This window comes from Salvelinus fontinalis, chromosome 14 (genome assembly GCF_029448725.1).
Source record: "Salvelinus fontinalis isolate EN_2023a chromosome 14, ASM2944872v1, whole genome shotgun sequence".
Lineage (NCBI taxonomy): Eukaryota > Metazoa > Chordata > Actinopteri > Salmoniformes > Salmonidae > Salvelinus > Salvelinus fontinalis.
Genome location: NC_074678.1, coordinates 16,225,528 through 16,241,865, shown reverse-complemented (window position 1 = coordinate 16,241,865; position 16,338 = coordinate 16,225,528). Strand labels below are relative to the sequence as shown.

The window sequence follows — 16,338 nt, the reverse complement described above, 5'->3', positions numbered from 1 at the left end:
GGCCAAACAGTTCTATTTTTGTTTCATCAGACAAGAGGACATTTCTCCAAAAAGTACAATCTTTGTCCCCATGTGCAGTTGCAAACCGTAGTCCGCTTTTTTTATGGCGGTTTTGGAGCAGTGGCTTTTTCCTTGCTGTGGATATAGATACTTTTGTACTCGTTTCCTCCAGCATCTTCACAAGGTCCTTTGCTGTTGTTCTGGGATTGATTTGCAATTCTCGCATCAAAGTACGTTCATCTCTAGGAGACAGAACACGTCTCCTTCCTGAGCGTTATGATGGCTGCCTGGTCCCATGGTGTTTATACTTCCGTACTATTGTTTGTACAGATGAACGTGGTACCTTCAGGCATTTGGAAATTGCTCCCAAGGATGAACCAGACTTGTGGAGGTCTACAATCTTCTTTCTGAGGTCTTGGCTGATTTCTTTTGATTTTCCCATGATGTCAAGCAAAGAGGCACTGAGTTTGAAGGTAGGCCTTGAAATACATCCACAGGTTCACCTTCAATTGACTCAAATGATGTCAATTAGACTATCAGAAGATTCTAAAGCCATGACAATTTTCTGGAATTTTCCAAGCTGTTTCAAGGCACAGTCAACTTAGTGTATGTAAACTTCTGACCCACTGGAATTGTGATACAGTGAATAATAAGTTAAATAATCCGTCTGTAAACAATTGTTGGATAAATTACTTGTGTCAATCACAAAGTAGATGTCCTAACCGTCCTGCCAAAACTATAGTTTGTTAACAAGAAATTTGTGGAGTGGTTAAAAAAAACGATTTAAGTGTATGTAAACTTCCGACTTCAACTGTATATGATACACGTAACATTCAATAATCTGACTTCCACAGAGATGCACAGAGCCAGAGGTCAATCTACAGAATAAAAACATAGAACCTGTGGTCCCAATAAGAAGTAGTGTGTACTTCTCACCTCACTGGTCATCTTGATGAGGAGGGTAGCAGCATCAGAGTACTTGGCCTGACTCTTCAGTACCTCAGCACTGAACAGAGCACAACGCTCAGCTAGGACCTTGTTCCTGTAGGGGGTGACATTTATAAAACATTCATACACACTACCACAGGAGTGGGAGAGCCAGTGCATTGTAGTTGTGTATTTTGTGACTTGTATGCGGCTGTTGAGCTATGAGGCTGGGTATTTTAGCTTACTGGATATTGTTAATCAATGTGTGTTTTTGTGCACATGCAGCTGTGTGTGTTAATGCCGTACTTGCACACATCTCTGTAGGTCTGAATTGCCGTGTCCATATAGTGTGCTGGATACGGCCGTGGAGCCCCACCCTGGAGAAACGCAGACACTGCTGCCATCTCCTATAGACAGACCGACAGAGAGCGAGAGAGAAAGAGAGAGAGATAACGAGAAAGAGGGTGCAGCAATATGAGAGGAGAATGATAACCATTTAAAATGTATCCATTTCTCATATATCTAAATAACAATTAGTGTTGAGTGTCATAAGTGGTAATATGGTGGGTGTGTGGAGGATAGGAAGGGACACGTCACAGCTCCAGACCACATCAGACTGTCAAAAATATTCTGGCTATAAGAGTCTCAAACACACGCACCTGTTCCTTTATGACAATGTACTGTGTGTGTGCATGTGACGTGCGTGTGAGCATGTACAGTATTCACTTGTTTATCTGTGTAGGTTCTCTGAGTGTTGTGGCAGAAGAATCAGAATTAGCTCAATAATATAGATTATTAAGATATCTTATCTACATAATATGCTTATTTGATTGAACTGTTGAACTCTTGTTATTAGAATGTATCCCTTTGGACTCTGGTGTTAGCAGCTGCACTTCCTCATATGGGCCCCAGTCATCTGGGGCCCAGAGAGGGGAGAAATCAGGCTTGTCTATCACATGTCCCTGTTGCTATGCAGAATATCAGAAAGAGAAGAGGACAGGCTGGAACATTGTCTTCATATGTGAATGTGTCTTTAACTATTTTAAACCATGTGATTAAATGGGGAACCAATTACTTATCTCCAGAATGTCTGTGCGCCACTCACTCCCTCCTTTGACCTTGGGGGAGATCAGGTCTGAGAAAAGAAGTGTGGGGTAGTGTCTGGAACCACTGTACGTCATCTCTGATGTGGCACCTATCTTGGGATAGTGTATAACCCAGAGGCTCACTCCCCTCAGGACTTTACAATTGATTTATGCCATAAAATGAGTTGCTGTTTCTGTACTGTGAAGTACCAGGGACGAGATCTTAGGGGGCTAACTCTGTACAATAAGAAAAGTCTTCATAACAAATCCCATCTGGCTGGGGGATACTGCTTTCTCATATATCAAGTATCACCTTGCTCCAGCTCAACAGCCGCATACAAGTCACCCATTCCATACATCTGTTGTTTGTCATGTAGACTAAGAAGGTGTATCTTTGCTATAAAATATATTTTGCATTCTTTGTATGTCAGAGCTGCTCGCTGTTGAGTCTCCAGCCTCATTATTGCAGAGCAATTACTCTATGCCGCATTATAAATAAGTTGTGAATAAAGTAATATCCTGATCAGTGATTGACCTTCTCTCCTCGTTATTGATTAGAATTTCCACAACAGTGTGTGTGTGCGCGCCACATCTCTCTCTCCCTTTCTGTGTGTGTGTTCTCACCAGTGCCCCAGCGGCATAGAGCATGGCCTGGTCAGATAAGAAGTCCTTCTTGGCCGTGTGGTAGCAGCTGTAGGCCAGCTCATAGTGCTGAACCAGGAAACACAGGTCAGCCATCTTCCTGATCTGCAGCTCAGGGGATTCTGGATGATAGCTGATGATATTACACAGGACAGAGGTCATATACTCAGCTGAGGTATAGGTGGAGGTGTTAGAAAACAAAAGTCAGACTCAAATGGAACCCTATTCTCCTATTGACAGCAATACGTTTGACCAGGGCCAACAAAGCTCTGGTCAAAAGTAGTGCACTGTAGTGAATAGGGTGCCATTTGGGACACATCCAAACTGTACAGTGCATTTGGTAAGCATTCAGACCCCTTGACTTTTTTTTCACGTTGTTACATCACAGCCATATTCTAAAATTGATTCAATAAAAAAAATCCTCAATCTACACACAAAATCCCATAATGACAAGGGGGAAAAAAGTTTGTTATATTTTGTGCAAATATATTAGAAATAAAAAACAAATATCTTAATTACATAAGTATTCAGACCCTTTGCTATGAGACTCGAAATTGAGCTCAGGTGCATCCTGTTTCCATTGATCATCCTTGAGATGTTCCTAAAACTTAAATGGAGTCCATCTGTGGCAAATTCAATTGATTCTACAAAAGCTGAAGGACATATGCACATGCAGGTACTTTCCGCAGGTGCTGGATTTGTAGGCAAAATCTGGTTGCTTGTCATTTTGTACAAGCTGGACATCTTATTAGATCTCTGAGATACATTGGAATAGAAATGGTGAAGATGTCACGCAGGGGAGGGGACATTGAGAGGAAACTTCAAGTAAATAAATATCACCTGGGAGCATGAGCAGTAGTGTGTTGCGTTTTTAAATTAAATAGATTGGAAATGATTTGGAAAGGCACACACCAGTCAATATAAAGGTCCCACAGTTGACAGTGCATATCATAACAAAAACCAAGCCATGAGGTCGAAGGAATTGTCCGAAGAGCTTAGAGATAGGATTGTGTCGAGGCACAGATCTGGGGAAGGGTACCAAAAAATGTCTGCATCATTGAACGTACCCAATAACACAGTGGCCTCCATTCTTAAAATGGCAGAAGTTTGGAACCACAAAGAGTCTTACTAGAGCTGTCTGCCCGGTCAAACTGAGCAATCGGGGGAGAAAGACCTTGGTCAGGGAGGTGACCAAAAACCCGATGGTTACTTTGACAGAGCTCCAGAGTTCCTCTGTGGAGATGGGAGAACCTTCCAGAAAAACAACCATCTCTGCAGCACTCCACCAATCAGGCATTTATGGTAGAGTGGCCAGATGGAAGCCACTCCTCAGTAAAAAAGGCATGACAGCCCACTTGAAGTTTGCTAAAAGGAACCTAAAGGACTCTCAGAACATGAGAAACAAGATTCTCTGGTCTGATAAAAAAACAAAATTGAACTCTTTGGCCTGAATGCCAAGCATCACGTCTGGAGGAAACCTGGCACCATCCCTACGGTAAAGCATTGTGGTGGCAGCATCATGCTGTGGGGATGTTTTTCAGCAGCAAGGACTAGGATACTAGTCAGGATCGAGGGAAAGATGAACGGAGCAAAGTACAGAGAGATCATTGATGAAAACCTGCTCCAGACCGCTAAGGACCTCAGACTGGGGTGAAATAAATCACAGACAGTTTCACCTGCAAAGCACCCCCACACATCCTCCTCCATGCTTCACAGTGGGAACCACACACGCAGAGATCATCCATTGACCTACATTGCATCTCACAAAGACACGGCGTTTGGAACCAAAAATCTCAAATTTGGACTCATCAGACCAAAGGACAGATTTCCACCGGTCTAATGTCCATTGCTCGTGTTTCTTGGCCCAAACAAGTCTCTTCCCTTTCCTTTCTTATTGGTGTCCTTTAGTAGTGGTTTCTTTGCAGCAATTCGACCATGAAGGCCTGATTCACGCTGTTCCCTCTGAACAGTTGATGTTGAGATGTGTCTGTTACTTGAACTCTATGAGGTGCAGATAATTGCTCATTGCTGAGACTGGTAACTAATGAACATATCCTCTGCAGCAGAGTTAACTCTGGGTCTTCCTTTTCTGTGGCGGTACTCATGAGAGCCAGTTTCATCATAGCACTTGAAGAAGCTTCTTGAAATTACCTTCATGTCTTAAAAGTCATGATGGACTGTCATTTCTCTTTGCTTATTTGAGCTGTTCTTGCCATAATATGGACTTGGTCTTTTAGAAAATAGAGCTATCTTCTGTATACCACCACTACCTTGTCACAACACAACTGAATGGCTCAAACAGATTACCCCATGAAGCTGGTTGAGAGAATGCCAAAAGTGTGCTAAGGTGTCAAGGCAAAAGGTGGCTACTTTAAAGAATCTCAAATATAAAATATGTTTTGATTTGGTAACACTTTTCTGGTTACTACATGTATGTTATTTCAAAGTTTTGATGTCTTCACTATTATTCTACAATGTAGAAAATAGTCAAAAATAAAGATAAACCCTGGAATGAGTAGGTGTCCAAACTTTTGACTGGTACTGTATGTAAATGTGATATTTCATTTATTTTTTAAAATAAAAACCTGGCTTTGTCATTATGGGGTATCATGTGTAGATTGATGAGGGGGGAAAAACAATTTAATCAATTTTAGAATAAGTAACTTAATAAAATGTGGGAAAAGTCAAGGGGTCTGAATACTTTCCGAATGCACTGTACATATACACTGTCTTGGGTGAAAGCCTAAAGCTAATCTTTGAGTTCTCTCTCTCTCTCTATCCTCTTATTCTGCACCTCTGATTGGACACATGGACGGTTTAACTCAGTAAATGTGTGATTGTGTTCATACCGTATGTACCAGACATACAGCCAGCAGCATACCACCCTGCATCCCACTGCTGGCTTGCTTCTGAAGCTAAGCAGGGTTGATCCTGGTCCTGAATGAGAGACCAGATACTGCTGGAAGTGGTGTTGGAGGGCCAGTAGGAGGCACCCTTTCCTCTGGTCAAAAACAAAATCCAATGCCCCAGGGCAGTGATTGGGGACATTGCCCTGTGTAGGGATGCTGTCATGCGGATGGGACGTTAAACGGGTGTCCTGACCTTCTGTGGTCACTAAAGATCCATCATGGCCACCTAATCATCCCCAGCTTACAATTGACTCATTCATCCCCTCTCTCCTGTAACTATTCCCCACGTCATTGCTGTAAATGAGAATGTGTTCAGTCAACTTACCTGGTGGTTGTGTTCATACCGTATGTACCAGACAGTGAACTGTTCACCGGAAGTGCTACCTTGTCCCGGACATGCTATTTTCGACTCTCTCTACCGCACCTGCTGTCTCTAACTCTGAATGCTCAGCTATGAAAAGCCTACTGACATTTACTCCTGAGGTGTACCCTCTACAACCACTGTGATTATAATTATTTGGCCCTGCTGGTCATCTTTGAACATCTTGGCCATGTTCTGTTATAATCTCCACCCGGTACAGCCAGAAGAGGACTGGCTACCCCTCAGAGCCTGGTTCCTCTCTAGGTTTCCTAGCCACCGTACTTCTACATTTGCATTGCTTGCTGTTTGGGGTTTTAGGCTAGGTTTATGTATAGCACTTTGTGACATTGGCTGATGTAAAAACGGCTTTATAAATACATTGGATTGATTGATTGTGGAATCCGAGGTGTAATCTGTTAATGAGAGAACCTTGCCATCTTTCAAAGCACTGGTCAGTGAGAAATGTGATAGTAAGTACCAAGACCACAGCTAACTGGATAACCTCCTTGCTACTGGTGAAGTAGATCAGAGACGGGCAAAACATTTTTGTCGGGGGGAAACAAAAAAATCTGAACTCATCACGAAGGGCCACTATGACTCGCGGATCTGCAAACCCACATCCATACAGCGCTGGCCCGGCACTAGCATTTTGGGCCCCCCTGACATAAGAGAAACTGCTGATGCACAACCAAATTTCCAAATTGCACACTGTGTATTCTACCTCTGAACAGTAAATTGAGACACCGATTGAGTTCCTCCAAAAAATAAGACCTGCTGGCCACCAGTAGCCCTGCCCATCCATGATGTAGATTACACTTTCTTTCTTTTTTTTAACAAGGCAAGTCAGTTAAGAACAAATTCATATTTACAATGACGGCCGTCCAAAAGGCTGGGAGCTGGGATAATTAATAAATAAATAAATATATGTCAACACCCATCAGGACAAGAGACACCACAACACTATATAAAGAGAGACCTAAGACAACATAGCGAGGCAGCAACACATGACAACATGGTAGCAGCACAAAACATGGTACAAACATTATTGGACACAGACAACAGCACAAAGGCAGGAAGGTAGAGACAACAATACATCATGCGAAGCAGCCACAACTGTCAGTAAGAGTGTCCATGATTGAGTCTTTGAACGAAGAGATGGAGATAAAACAGTCCAGTTTGAGTGTTTTTTGCAGTTTGTTCCAGTCGCTAGCTGCAGCGAACTGAAAAGAGGAGCGACCCAGGGATGTGTGTGCTTTGAGGACCTTTAACCAAAAGTGAATGGCAGAACGGGTGTTGTATGTGGACGATGAGGGCTGGAGTAGGTATCTCAGAGGGAGAGGAGGAAGGGGACAGTGAAGAGGAGAAGGAGGGTGATGTACTTACAGAAGGCCAGAAGTGTTCTTCAGTTCAGCAATACTCTTCTCTGGAACTTTCCCTCCTCCAAACAACTTCTTAGTGACTGAGAACAGAGAGCGACTCAAGCCTTTCCTGGAGACCAGCTACAGACGGAGGGGAAGGAGGGAGAGAGAGGGAATGAGATCAGATCATTAGAATGCCTAAGGCCATATAATAGATTGTGTCCATCTCTCATTAATCAGTCCTTCCAGGATTTCGCTGCTATTTTTGTGTCAATACACCCTGACCGATTAATCAATAAACCAACTGACAGGAAGTACATATGCTTAGATATGGCAGTAGTCAGGGGAAAAGTTAACAAAAATATGACAATACAAGACAACAGTGGTAAACCGTGGTAGCTGAGCAGTCTCATGGTCATCTTGTGTGTGTGTGTGTGTGTGTGTGTGTGTGTGTGTGTGTGTGTGTGTGTGTGTGTGTGTGTGTGTGTGTGTGTGTGTGTGTGTCTACCTGATCATTGAGCTGTCTAATGTTCTTCTCTATGTGAGGTAGTAGTCCCCTGAAGGTAAATTCCTGGATGAATAGTCTGAGGCGGTTGTGGTCGTTCAGCGTTAGACATGCCCCATGACTGGTGCCCGCCGCCACTCCCGTGTAGACTGTCGTAGTGTTGGTTTCCGCAGCGATAGCCCTGAGGGAGTCCAGGCTACCGGGCATGTCAATGGCAGTCTCCAGCTGGAGAGGGTGGGTGTTGTCCAGACTGTTTACAGAGACTCCGTCTGATAAACAAAACATTGTCAACAACAACACACAATGTCAACAATGTAAAGGTGTGTGTCCAGACTGTTGGGAGATTCCGTCTGGATAAACAAAGTATTGACAAGAACCTAGGCAGACTTCAAATGAGGGTGTGTGTCTAGACTTCATAGAAACTACATCTGAATAAACAATACATTGTCAACCCACGCATGCATTGGATTGGTGGATTGATGGATTAGTAATGAGCATATAGTTTCTCCATCTGGATTAAATAATTAAACTCAACTACAGATCCTTCAATCTTTCAGTAAGGGAGAATGAGACGGATACACAACATATATATATATATATATGCAATCCCACTGAGCCAACGACCTTGGAGTTGCTAGCGCCAGGCTCTGTTCAACTGAGCCACACAGGACCACAAGTATGTGTATGTCAGCTAGATTTTTTATTTTACCTTTATTTAACTAGGCAAGTCAGTTAAGAACAAATTCTTATTTACAATGACGGCCTAGGAACAGTGAGTTAACTGCCTTATTCAGGGGTAGAACGACATATTTTTACCTTGTCAGCTTGGGGATTCGATCTTGCAACCTTTCGGTTACTAGTCCAACGCTCTAACCACTAGGCTAACTGCCACACCAAGAGTGAGTAATGATAGAAATACTCAGGAGCTGAAGATTTCATAAGTGGCTAAGCTCACCATTCTCTGCCGAGCCATGTCCGTCCATCTCTGGTGCTCCTCCTACGTTGTTCTCTACAGCCGTGTTGTTCACCACTACAGGGGTTGGGGCTGGCTCCTCAGACTGATCCTAGAACAGCCAGGAGCAAACATGACAATATATGGGTCATGATCAATAGGCACGAAACTGAAGATAGTAGAGCCTGACCGATATGGGATTTTTAGATCCAATACTGATACCGATTTTAGGGAGGCAATAGTCAACGATATATCTCCTAAAATACAGTACCAGTCAAAAGTTGACACCTACTCATTCCAGGGTTAATCTTTATTTTTACTATTTTCTACATTGTAGAATAATAGTGAAGACATCCAAACTATGAAATGACACACATGGAATCATATAGTAACCCCCCAAAAAAGTGTTAAATCAAAATATTTTATACTTGAGATTCTTCAAAGTAGCCACCCTTTGCCTTGACAGCTTTGTACACTCTTGGCATTCTCTCAACCAACTTCATTAGGTAGTCACCTGGAATGCAATTCAATTAACTGGTGTACCTTGTTAAAAGTTCATTTGTGGAATTTCTTTCCATGGTAAACAGAAGATAAAACTATTTGGTAAAAGACCAAGTCCATATTACCGCAAAAATAGCTCAAATAAGCAAAGAGAAACAGTCCATCATTACTTGAAATTTTCCGGATTGATTGACCTTCAAGAACTTTGAAAGTTTCTTAAAGCGCAGTCGCAAAAACAATCAAGCCTATGATGAAAATAGCTCTCATGAGGACCGCCACAGGAAAGAAAGACACAGAGTAACTTCTGGAGAGGATAAGTTCAGAGTCACCAGCCAAAGAAAATGCAGCCCAAATAAATGCTTCAGAGAGTTCAAGTAACAGACACATCTCAACATCAACTGTTCAGAGGAGACTGCATGAAATCAGGCCTTCATGGTCGAATTGCTGCAAAGAAGAAGAGACTTGTTTGGGACAAGAAACATAAGCAACGGACATTAGACCGGTGGAAATCTGTCCTTTGGTACGATGAGTTCAAATTAGAAATATTTAGTTCCAACCACAGTGCATTGTGAGATAGAGTAGCTGAATGGATGATCTCATGTGTGGTTCCGACCGTGAAACAAGGTGGTGGTGTGATGGTGAATTGCTGGTAATATTGTCAGTGATTTATTTATAATTCAAGGAACACTTAACCAGCATTGCTACCACACCAGCGTTACGCCATCCTATCATTTGTTTTTCAACAGGAAAATGACATAAAACACACCTCCGGGCTATGTAAGGGTTATTTGACAAAGAAGAGTGATGGAGTGATGCATCAGATGACCTGGCCTCCACAATCACCTGACATCAACCCAATAAAGATGGTTTGGGATGAGTTGGACCGCAGAGTGAAGGAAAAGCATCCAACAAGCGCTCAGCAGATGTGGGAACTCCTTCAAGACTGTTGGAAAAGCATTCCTTGTGAAGCAGGTAGAGAATGTCAAGAGCGTGCAAAGCTGTCATCAAGGCAAAGGGTGGCTACTTTGTTTAACACTTTTTTAGTTACTACATGATTCCATGTGTGTTATTTCATAGTTTTGATGTCTTCAATATTATTCTGCAATGTAGAAATAATAAAGAAAAACCCTGCAGTGAGTAGGAGTCCACACTTTTGACTGGTACTATATGTTTTTTTTTTTGTTTTTTTAAGGTGTAATGAAAAACAGGCCCTTTTATCACAAATTGTGGTCCAAATGATACTCTAAATTATAATTCAACTAAATATTAAAATGAACATTATTTAAGAATAATTTTTGGTGGTTATCTAGTAAACCACAAATACAAACTACAGTGCATTCGGGAAAGAATTCAGACCCCTTGACTTTTTCCGCATTGTTACATTATAGCTGTACTCTAAAAAAAATAAAAAATAAAATAAGTCCCCCAATCAGTCTACACACAATAACAAAACGAAAACATTTTTTTATGTTTGCAAATGTATTAAAAATAAAAACAGAAATACATTATTTACATAAGTATTAAGACCTTTGCTATGAGACTTGATCCATTGCGTCGATCCATCCTTTACCCTTGAGATGTCTCTACGACTTGGAATCCACCTGTGATAAATTAAATAGATTGGAAATTATTTTGTAAAGGCACACACCTGTCTATGTAAGGTCCAACAGTTGACAGTGCATGTCAGAGCAAAAACCAAGCCATGAGGTCAAAGGAATTGTCAGTAGAAATCCGAGACAGAATTGTGTCTAGGCACAGATCTGGGGAAAGGTACCAAAGCATGTCTGCAGCATTGAAGGTCCCCAATAACACAATGGCACCCATCATTCTTAAATGGAAGAAGTTTGGAACCACCAAGTCTTCCTAGAGTTGGCCACCTGGCCAAACTGAGCAATCGGGGGAGAAGGGCCTTGGTCAGGGAGGTGACCAAGTACCCAATGATCACTCTGACAGAGCTCTATAAATCCTCTGTGGAGATGGGAGAACCTTCCAGAAGGACAAACATCTCTGTAGCACTCCACCAAATCAGGCCTTTATGGTAGAGTGGCCAGATGGAAGCCACTCCTCAGTAAAAACACACGACAGCCCACTTGGAGTTTGCCAAAAGGCACCTATAGGACTCTCAGACCATGAGGAACAAGATTCTCTGGTCTGATGAAACCAAGATTGAACTCTTTGGCCTGAATGCCAAGAGTCACGTCTGGAGGACACATGGCACCATCCGTACTGTGAAGAATGGTGGTGGCAGCATCATGCTGTGGGGATTTTGATTAGCAATAGGGACTAGGAGGCTAGTTAGGATTGAGGGAAAGATGAACAGAGCAAAGTGCAGAGAGATCCTTGATGAAAACCTGCTCCGGAGGGCTCAGGACCTCAGACTGGGGCAAAGTTTCCCCTTCCAGCAGGATAATGACCCAAATACAATGCAGGAATGGCTTCTGGAGAAGTCTCTGAATGTCCTTGAGTGGCCCAGCCAGAGCCCAGACTTGAACATGATCCAACATCTTTGGAGAGACCTGAAAATAGCTGTGCAGCGACGATCCCCATCCAACCTGACAGAGCTTGAGAGGATCTGCAGAGAAAAATGGGAGAAACTCCCCAAATACAGGTGTGCCAAGCTTGTTGCGTCACACCCAAGGAGTCTCGAGGCTGGAATAGCTGCCAAAGGTGCTTCAACAAAGTACTGAGTAAAGGGTCTGAATACTTATATCAATGTAATATTTCAGTTTAGATTTTTAATACATTTGCTTTGTCATTACAGGGTATTCTGTGTAGATTGATGAGGGGGGAAAAAACTAAACTCAGTAAAAAAAATAAAAAAAAGTCAACTGCGTTTATTTATCAAACTTAACATGTGTAAATATTTGTATGAACATAAGATTCAACAACAGACAACCTGAACAAGTTCCACAGACATGTGATTAACATAAATGGAATAATGTGTCCCTGAGGGGGGGATCAAAATCAAAAGTAACAGTCAATGCAGCTGGTGGCCACACCTGATACTAAGTACTGCAGTGCATCTCCTCCTCATTGACTGCACCAGATTTGCTAGTTCTTGCTGTGAGATGTTACCCCACTCTTCCACCAAGGCACCTGCAAGTTCCCGGACATTTCTGGGGGGGAATGGCCCTAGTCATCACCCTCCGATCCAACAGGTCCCAGACGTGCTCAATGGGATTTAGATACAGGCTCTTCGCTGGCCAATGGCAGAACACTGACATTGCTGTCTTGCAGGAAATCACGAACAGAACGAGCAGTATGGTGGATGGCTTTGTCATGCTGGAGGGTCATGTCAGGATGAGCCTGAAAGAAGGGCACCACATGAGGGAGGAGGATTTCTTCCCTGTAACGCACAGCGTTGAGATTGAGCCTGTTGTCATTGCAGGCAGTCTGATGATGCTGTGACACACCGCCCCAGACGATGACGGACTCGCCACCTCCTAATCGATCCCGCTCCAGAGTACAGGCCTCTGTGTAATGCTCCTTCCGTCGCTGATAAACGCGAATCCAACCATCACCCCTGGTGAGACAAAACTGCGACTTGTCAGTGAAGAGCACTTTTGGCCAGTCTTGTCTGGTCCAGCGACTTTGGGTTTGTGTCCATAGACAACGTTGTTGCCGGTGACATCCTGTGCAGATGTTGTTACACGTGGTCTGCCACTGCGAGGACGATCAGCTGTCCGTCCTGTAGTGCTATCTTAGGCATTTCACAGTACGGATTTTGCAATTTATTGCCCTGGACACATCTGCAGTCCTAATGCCTCCTTGCAGCATGCCTAAGGCACATTCACGCAGATGAGCAGGGATCCTGGGCATCTTTCTTTTGGTGTTTTTCAGAGTCAGTAGAAAGGCCTCTTTAGTGTCCTAACTTTTCATAAATGTGACCTTAATTGCCTTCCGTCTAAGCTGTTAGGGTCTTATCGACCGTTCCACAGGTGCATGTTCATTAATTGTTTATGGTTCATTGAACAAGCATGGGAAACAATGTTTAAACCCTTTACAATGAAGATCTGTGAAGTTATTTGGATTTTTATAAATTATCTTTGAAAGACAGGGTCCTGAAAAAAACTGACATTTCTTTTTTGCTGAACTTATTTAATCAATTTAAGAATAAGGCTGTAACGTACATTTTGTTTTGGAAAAAGTGAAGGGGTATAAACTTTACGAATGCACTGTATATCCTCTATAAATACGAAACAGTTGTTCAGTTTACATTCTTTAGTAAAACGTAAAGATTTGTATATCTATGGCACTGGATAAAAATGCGTAAGTGTTTGTACTGAAGCACCACAAGTACCCTAATACACGAGGGCTGAATGTATTAAACTGTCACAAAGTAAACCTAAAAAACGAAACTCTTCAATAAGAATGCAGTGAAACCCAATAAGATGCCGTTCATAATATCACCACTAGATGTTAGAATCAGCATTTGTATTGAGTAGATTCACTACAGTGCTTTACAACAATGTCATGTTAAGAAACAATTCATGGCAACCTCACAATGAGAGCTTGTTATGACAAGCATACATTAGGTGTTCATTACAAAACTGTTTCCTTACTGAAACCATGAAGTAAATGAGTTATTCAATAGAAAATATATAGGCTATATTTTTCAACTGAAAATGGAATAAGAATAAATTCAAAAAATAACCACAAATGAGCAAACGTATTTGTTCATTCTATATGTATTTAATATCGGCGTAATATAGACGGACACAAATATTTCTGTGAATGGCTGATATCAGCCGATAAATCAGTCAACCAATTTATTGGTCAGCTCAAGAAGAAAGTGCTCAGAAACTGAGTAAAACGGGAAGGTACTAACTGAACTTGTCTAATAAGTCACACTCCTTTTCCTTTGCGAAGTGTCCTAATGAACCCGACAATGGTATGGTCAGTTATCTGCTACAGTACATTAGGAACTGACAATTAGATCAGTGGTCACCAACCTTTGCTAAGTCAAGATAATTTTCTGAGTCAAAATGCATGCCGAGATCTACCGCTCTGATTTTTTTTATTACCATGACTTAAAATGGAAGCCTATGCAACATTAACCATTTAAAAACAGTACTGTAGCAATGAGGTTTGTGCACTAAGCTATAGGCCCAATACATTATCACCGCATACTGGCTTTGCTTGAATTGATCTGCCAATGCATTGTTGTTTGGAACATTTATTTTTTAATAAAAGTTTTAGGTAGGCTATATGATCACACCGGTAATAGATCCATTGTTGTATTACTTGTGAGACACAGATGAGTAAGGATGCATTTAAATAATTCTATTTTTATTTTACTGGGCTGATGGTGCCTGCATCTGATGGTCAGTCTCAGCAGAGGGAGAGACAGCAGACTGAGGGAGCGTCTCTCAACATCCGTCCGCTCTCTCTTTCCTCCACTGACCAAAAAGGTACACCGTCTTCCAGCTGATGGCGAAACGAATCGCACCGCATTACTTCTGCCTCATGCACAAATGAATGTTATTACTCCTATGAACAGAGAAAGTGAAATATTCCTTGATATTAAAAAAGACCCAAGCCGCTAATAATAACAACGCAAGCTTATAGATACACTTTCCTACTCATTCATTACTGCTGCACTGCTTGTTGTAGCGCTGAGTGGAAATAGGAAGAACATGCATTTTATAGGTTAGAAAAGTGTTGAATACAAAGTGTTGACAGTGCTGAGTAAGAACTTAAACATGAACTCACTCAAAAACAGCAGCTCTGCTGTATTCGTTAACAGTCTCCCTAGTCATGGTTTTAAACGTTTCGAAATCTCACGGTATCAATTTTGCCGTAGCTTTCTTTTATGCCTGCTACGTTACTGCAGACTCGGTCATCTGAGCAATCTGATTGGCCAGGGGAGGCATAGTGCACTTGATTTCCTCTCCAAGTCCACCGAAAAGGCAGAGTTTGTACCTTCAGACTGGTACAGTTCGCCTACCCGGTACAGTTTGACTACCTGCGGAATTGGCTGCACCTACCACCAACAACCAGAGACTAATAAATTTAAAAAAATAGGAACACAAGGCTTTATCGTTGGGTTTTTCAAATCAAATCAAAGTTTGTCACGTGCGCTGAATACAAGGAAATGCTTACTTACAGGCTCTAACCAATAGTTCAAAAAAGGTATTAGGTGAACAATAGGTAGGTAAAGAAATAAAACAGTAAAAAAACAGGCTATATACAGTAGCGAGGCTACATACAGACACCGGTTAGTCAGGCTGATTGAGGTAGTATGTACATGTAGATATGGTTAAAGTGACTATGCATATATGATGAACAGAGAGTAGCAGTAGCGTAAAAGAGGGGTTGGCGGGTGGGACAACGCAGATAGCCTGGTGAGCCAATGTGCGGGAGCACTGGTTGGTCGGCCAAATTGAGGTAGTATGTACATGAATTTATAGTTAAAGTGACTATGCATATATGATAAACAGAGAGTAGCAGCAGCGTATAAAAGGGGTTGGGGGGGGGGCACACAATACAAATAGTCCGGGTAGCCATTTGATTACCTGTTCAGGAGTCTTATGGCTCGGGGGTAAAAACTGTTGAGAAGCCTTTTTGTCCTAGACTTGGCACTCCGGTACCACTGGTACCGATGCGGTAGTAGCGAGAACAGTCTATGACTGGGGTGGCTGAGGACTTTGACAATCTTTAGGGCCTTCCTCTGACACCGCCTGGTGTAGAGTTCCTGGATGGCAGGCAGCTTAGCCCCAGTGATGTACTGGGCCGTACGCACTACCCTCTGTAGTGCCTTGCGGTCAGAGGCCGAGCAGTTGCCGTACCAGGCAGTGATGTAACCAATCAGGATGCTCTCGATGTTGCAGCTGTAGAACCTTTTGAGGATCTCAGGACCCATGCCGAATCTTTTCAGTTTTCTGGGGGGGAATAGGCTTTGTCGTGCCCTCTTCACGACTGTCTTGGTGTGTTTGGACCATTCTAGTTTGTTGTTGATGTGGACACCAAGGAACTTGAAGCTCTCAACCTGCTCCACTAAAGCCCCGTCGATGAGAATGGGGGCGTGCTCGGTCCTCCTTTTCCTGTAGTCCACAATAATCTCCTTAGTCTTGGTTACGTTGAGGGATAGGTTGTTAT

At 42.5% G+C, this 16,338-nt stretch overlaps 1 protein-coding gene across 4 annotated transcripts in view; it reads right to left on the bottom strand.

Moving 5' to 3' along the window:
• Positions 1–16,338, bottom strand: part of trappc8 (trafficking protein particle complex subunit 8) — a 102,741-nt gene that overhangs the window by 64,534 nt on the left and 21,869 nt on the right. For 3 of the 4 annotated variants that reach the window (XM_055944059.1, XM_055944056.1, XM_055944057.1), the window contains 6 exons: positions 8,743–8,851; positions 7,791–8,056; positions 7,308–7,423; positions 2,637–2,787; positions 1,234–1,334; positions 937–1,042 (listed from right to left, as the gene is read on the bottom strand). In XM_055944059.1, coding sequence (XP_055800034.1) covers positions 937–1,042; positions 1,234–1,334; positions 2,637–2,787; positions 7,308–7,423; positions 7,791–8,056; positions 8,743–8,851 — 849 coding nt within the window. Of the gene's footprint in view, positions 1–936; positions 1,043–1,233; positions 1,335–2,636; positions 2,788–7,307; positions 7,424–7,790; positions 8,057–8,742; positions 8,852–10,767; positions 10,842–16,338 lie in introns of all 4 variants that reach the window. The other variant, XM_055944058.1, reaches the window with a different exon arrangement.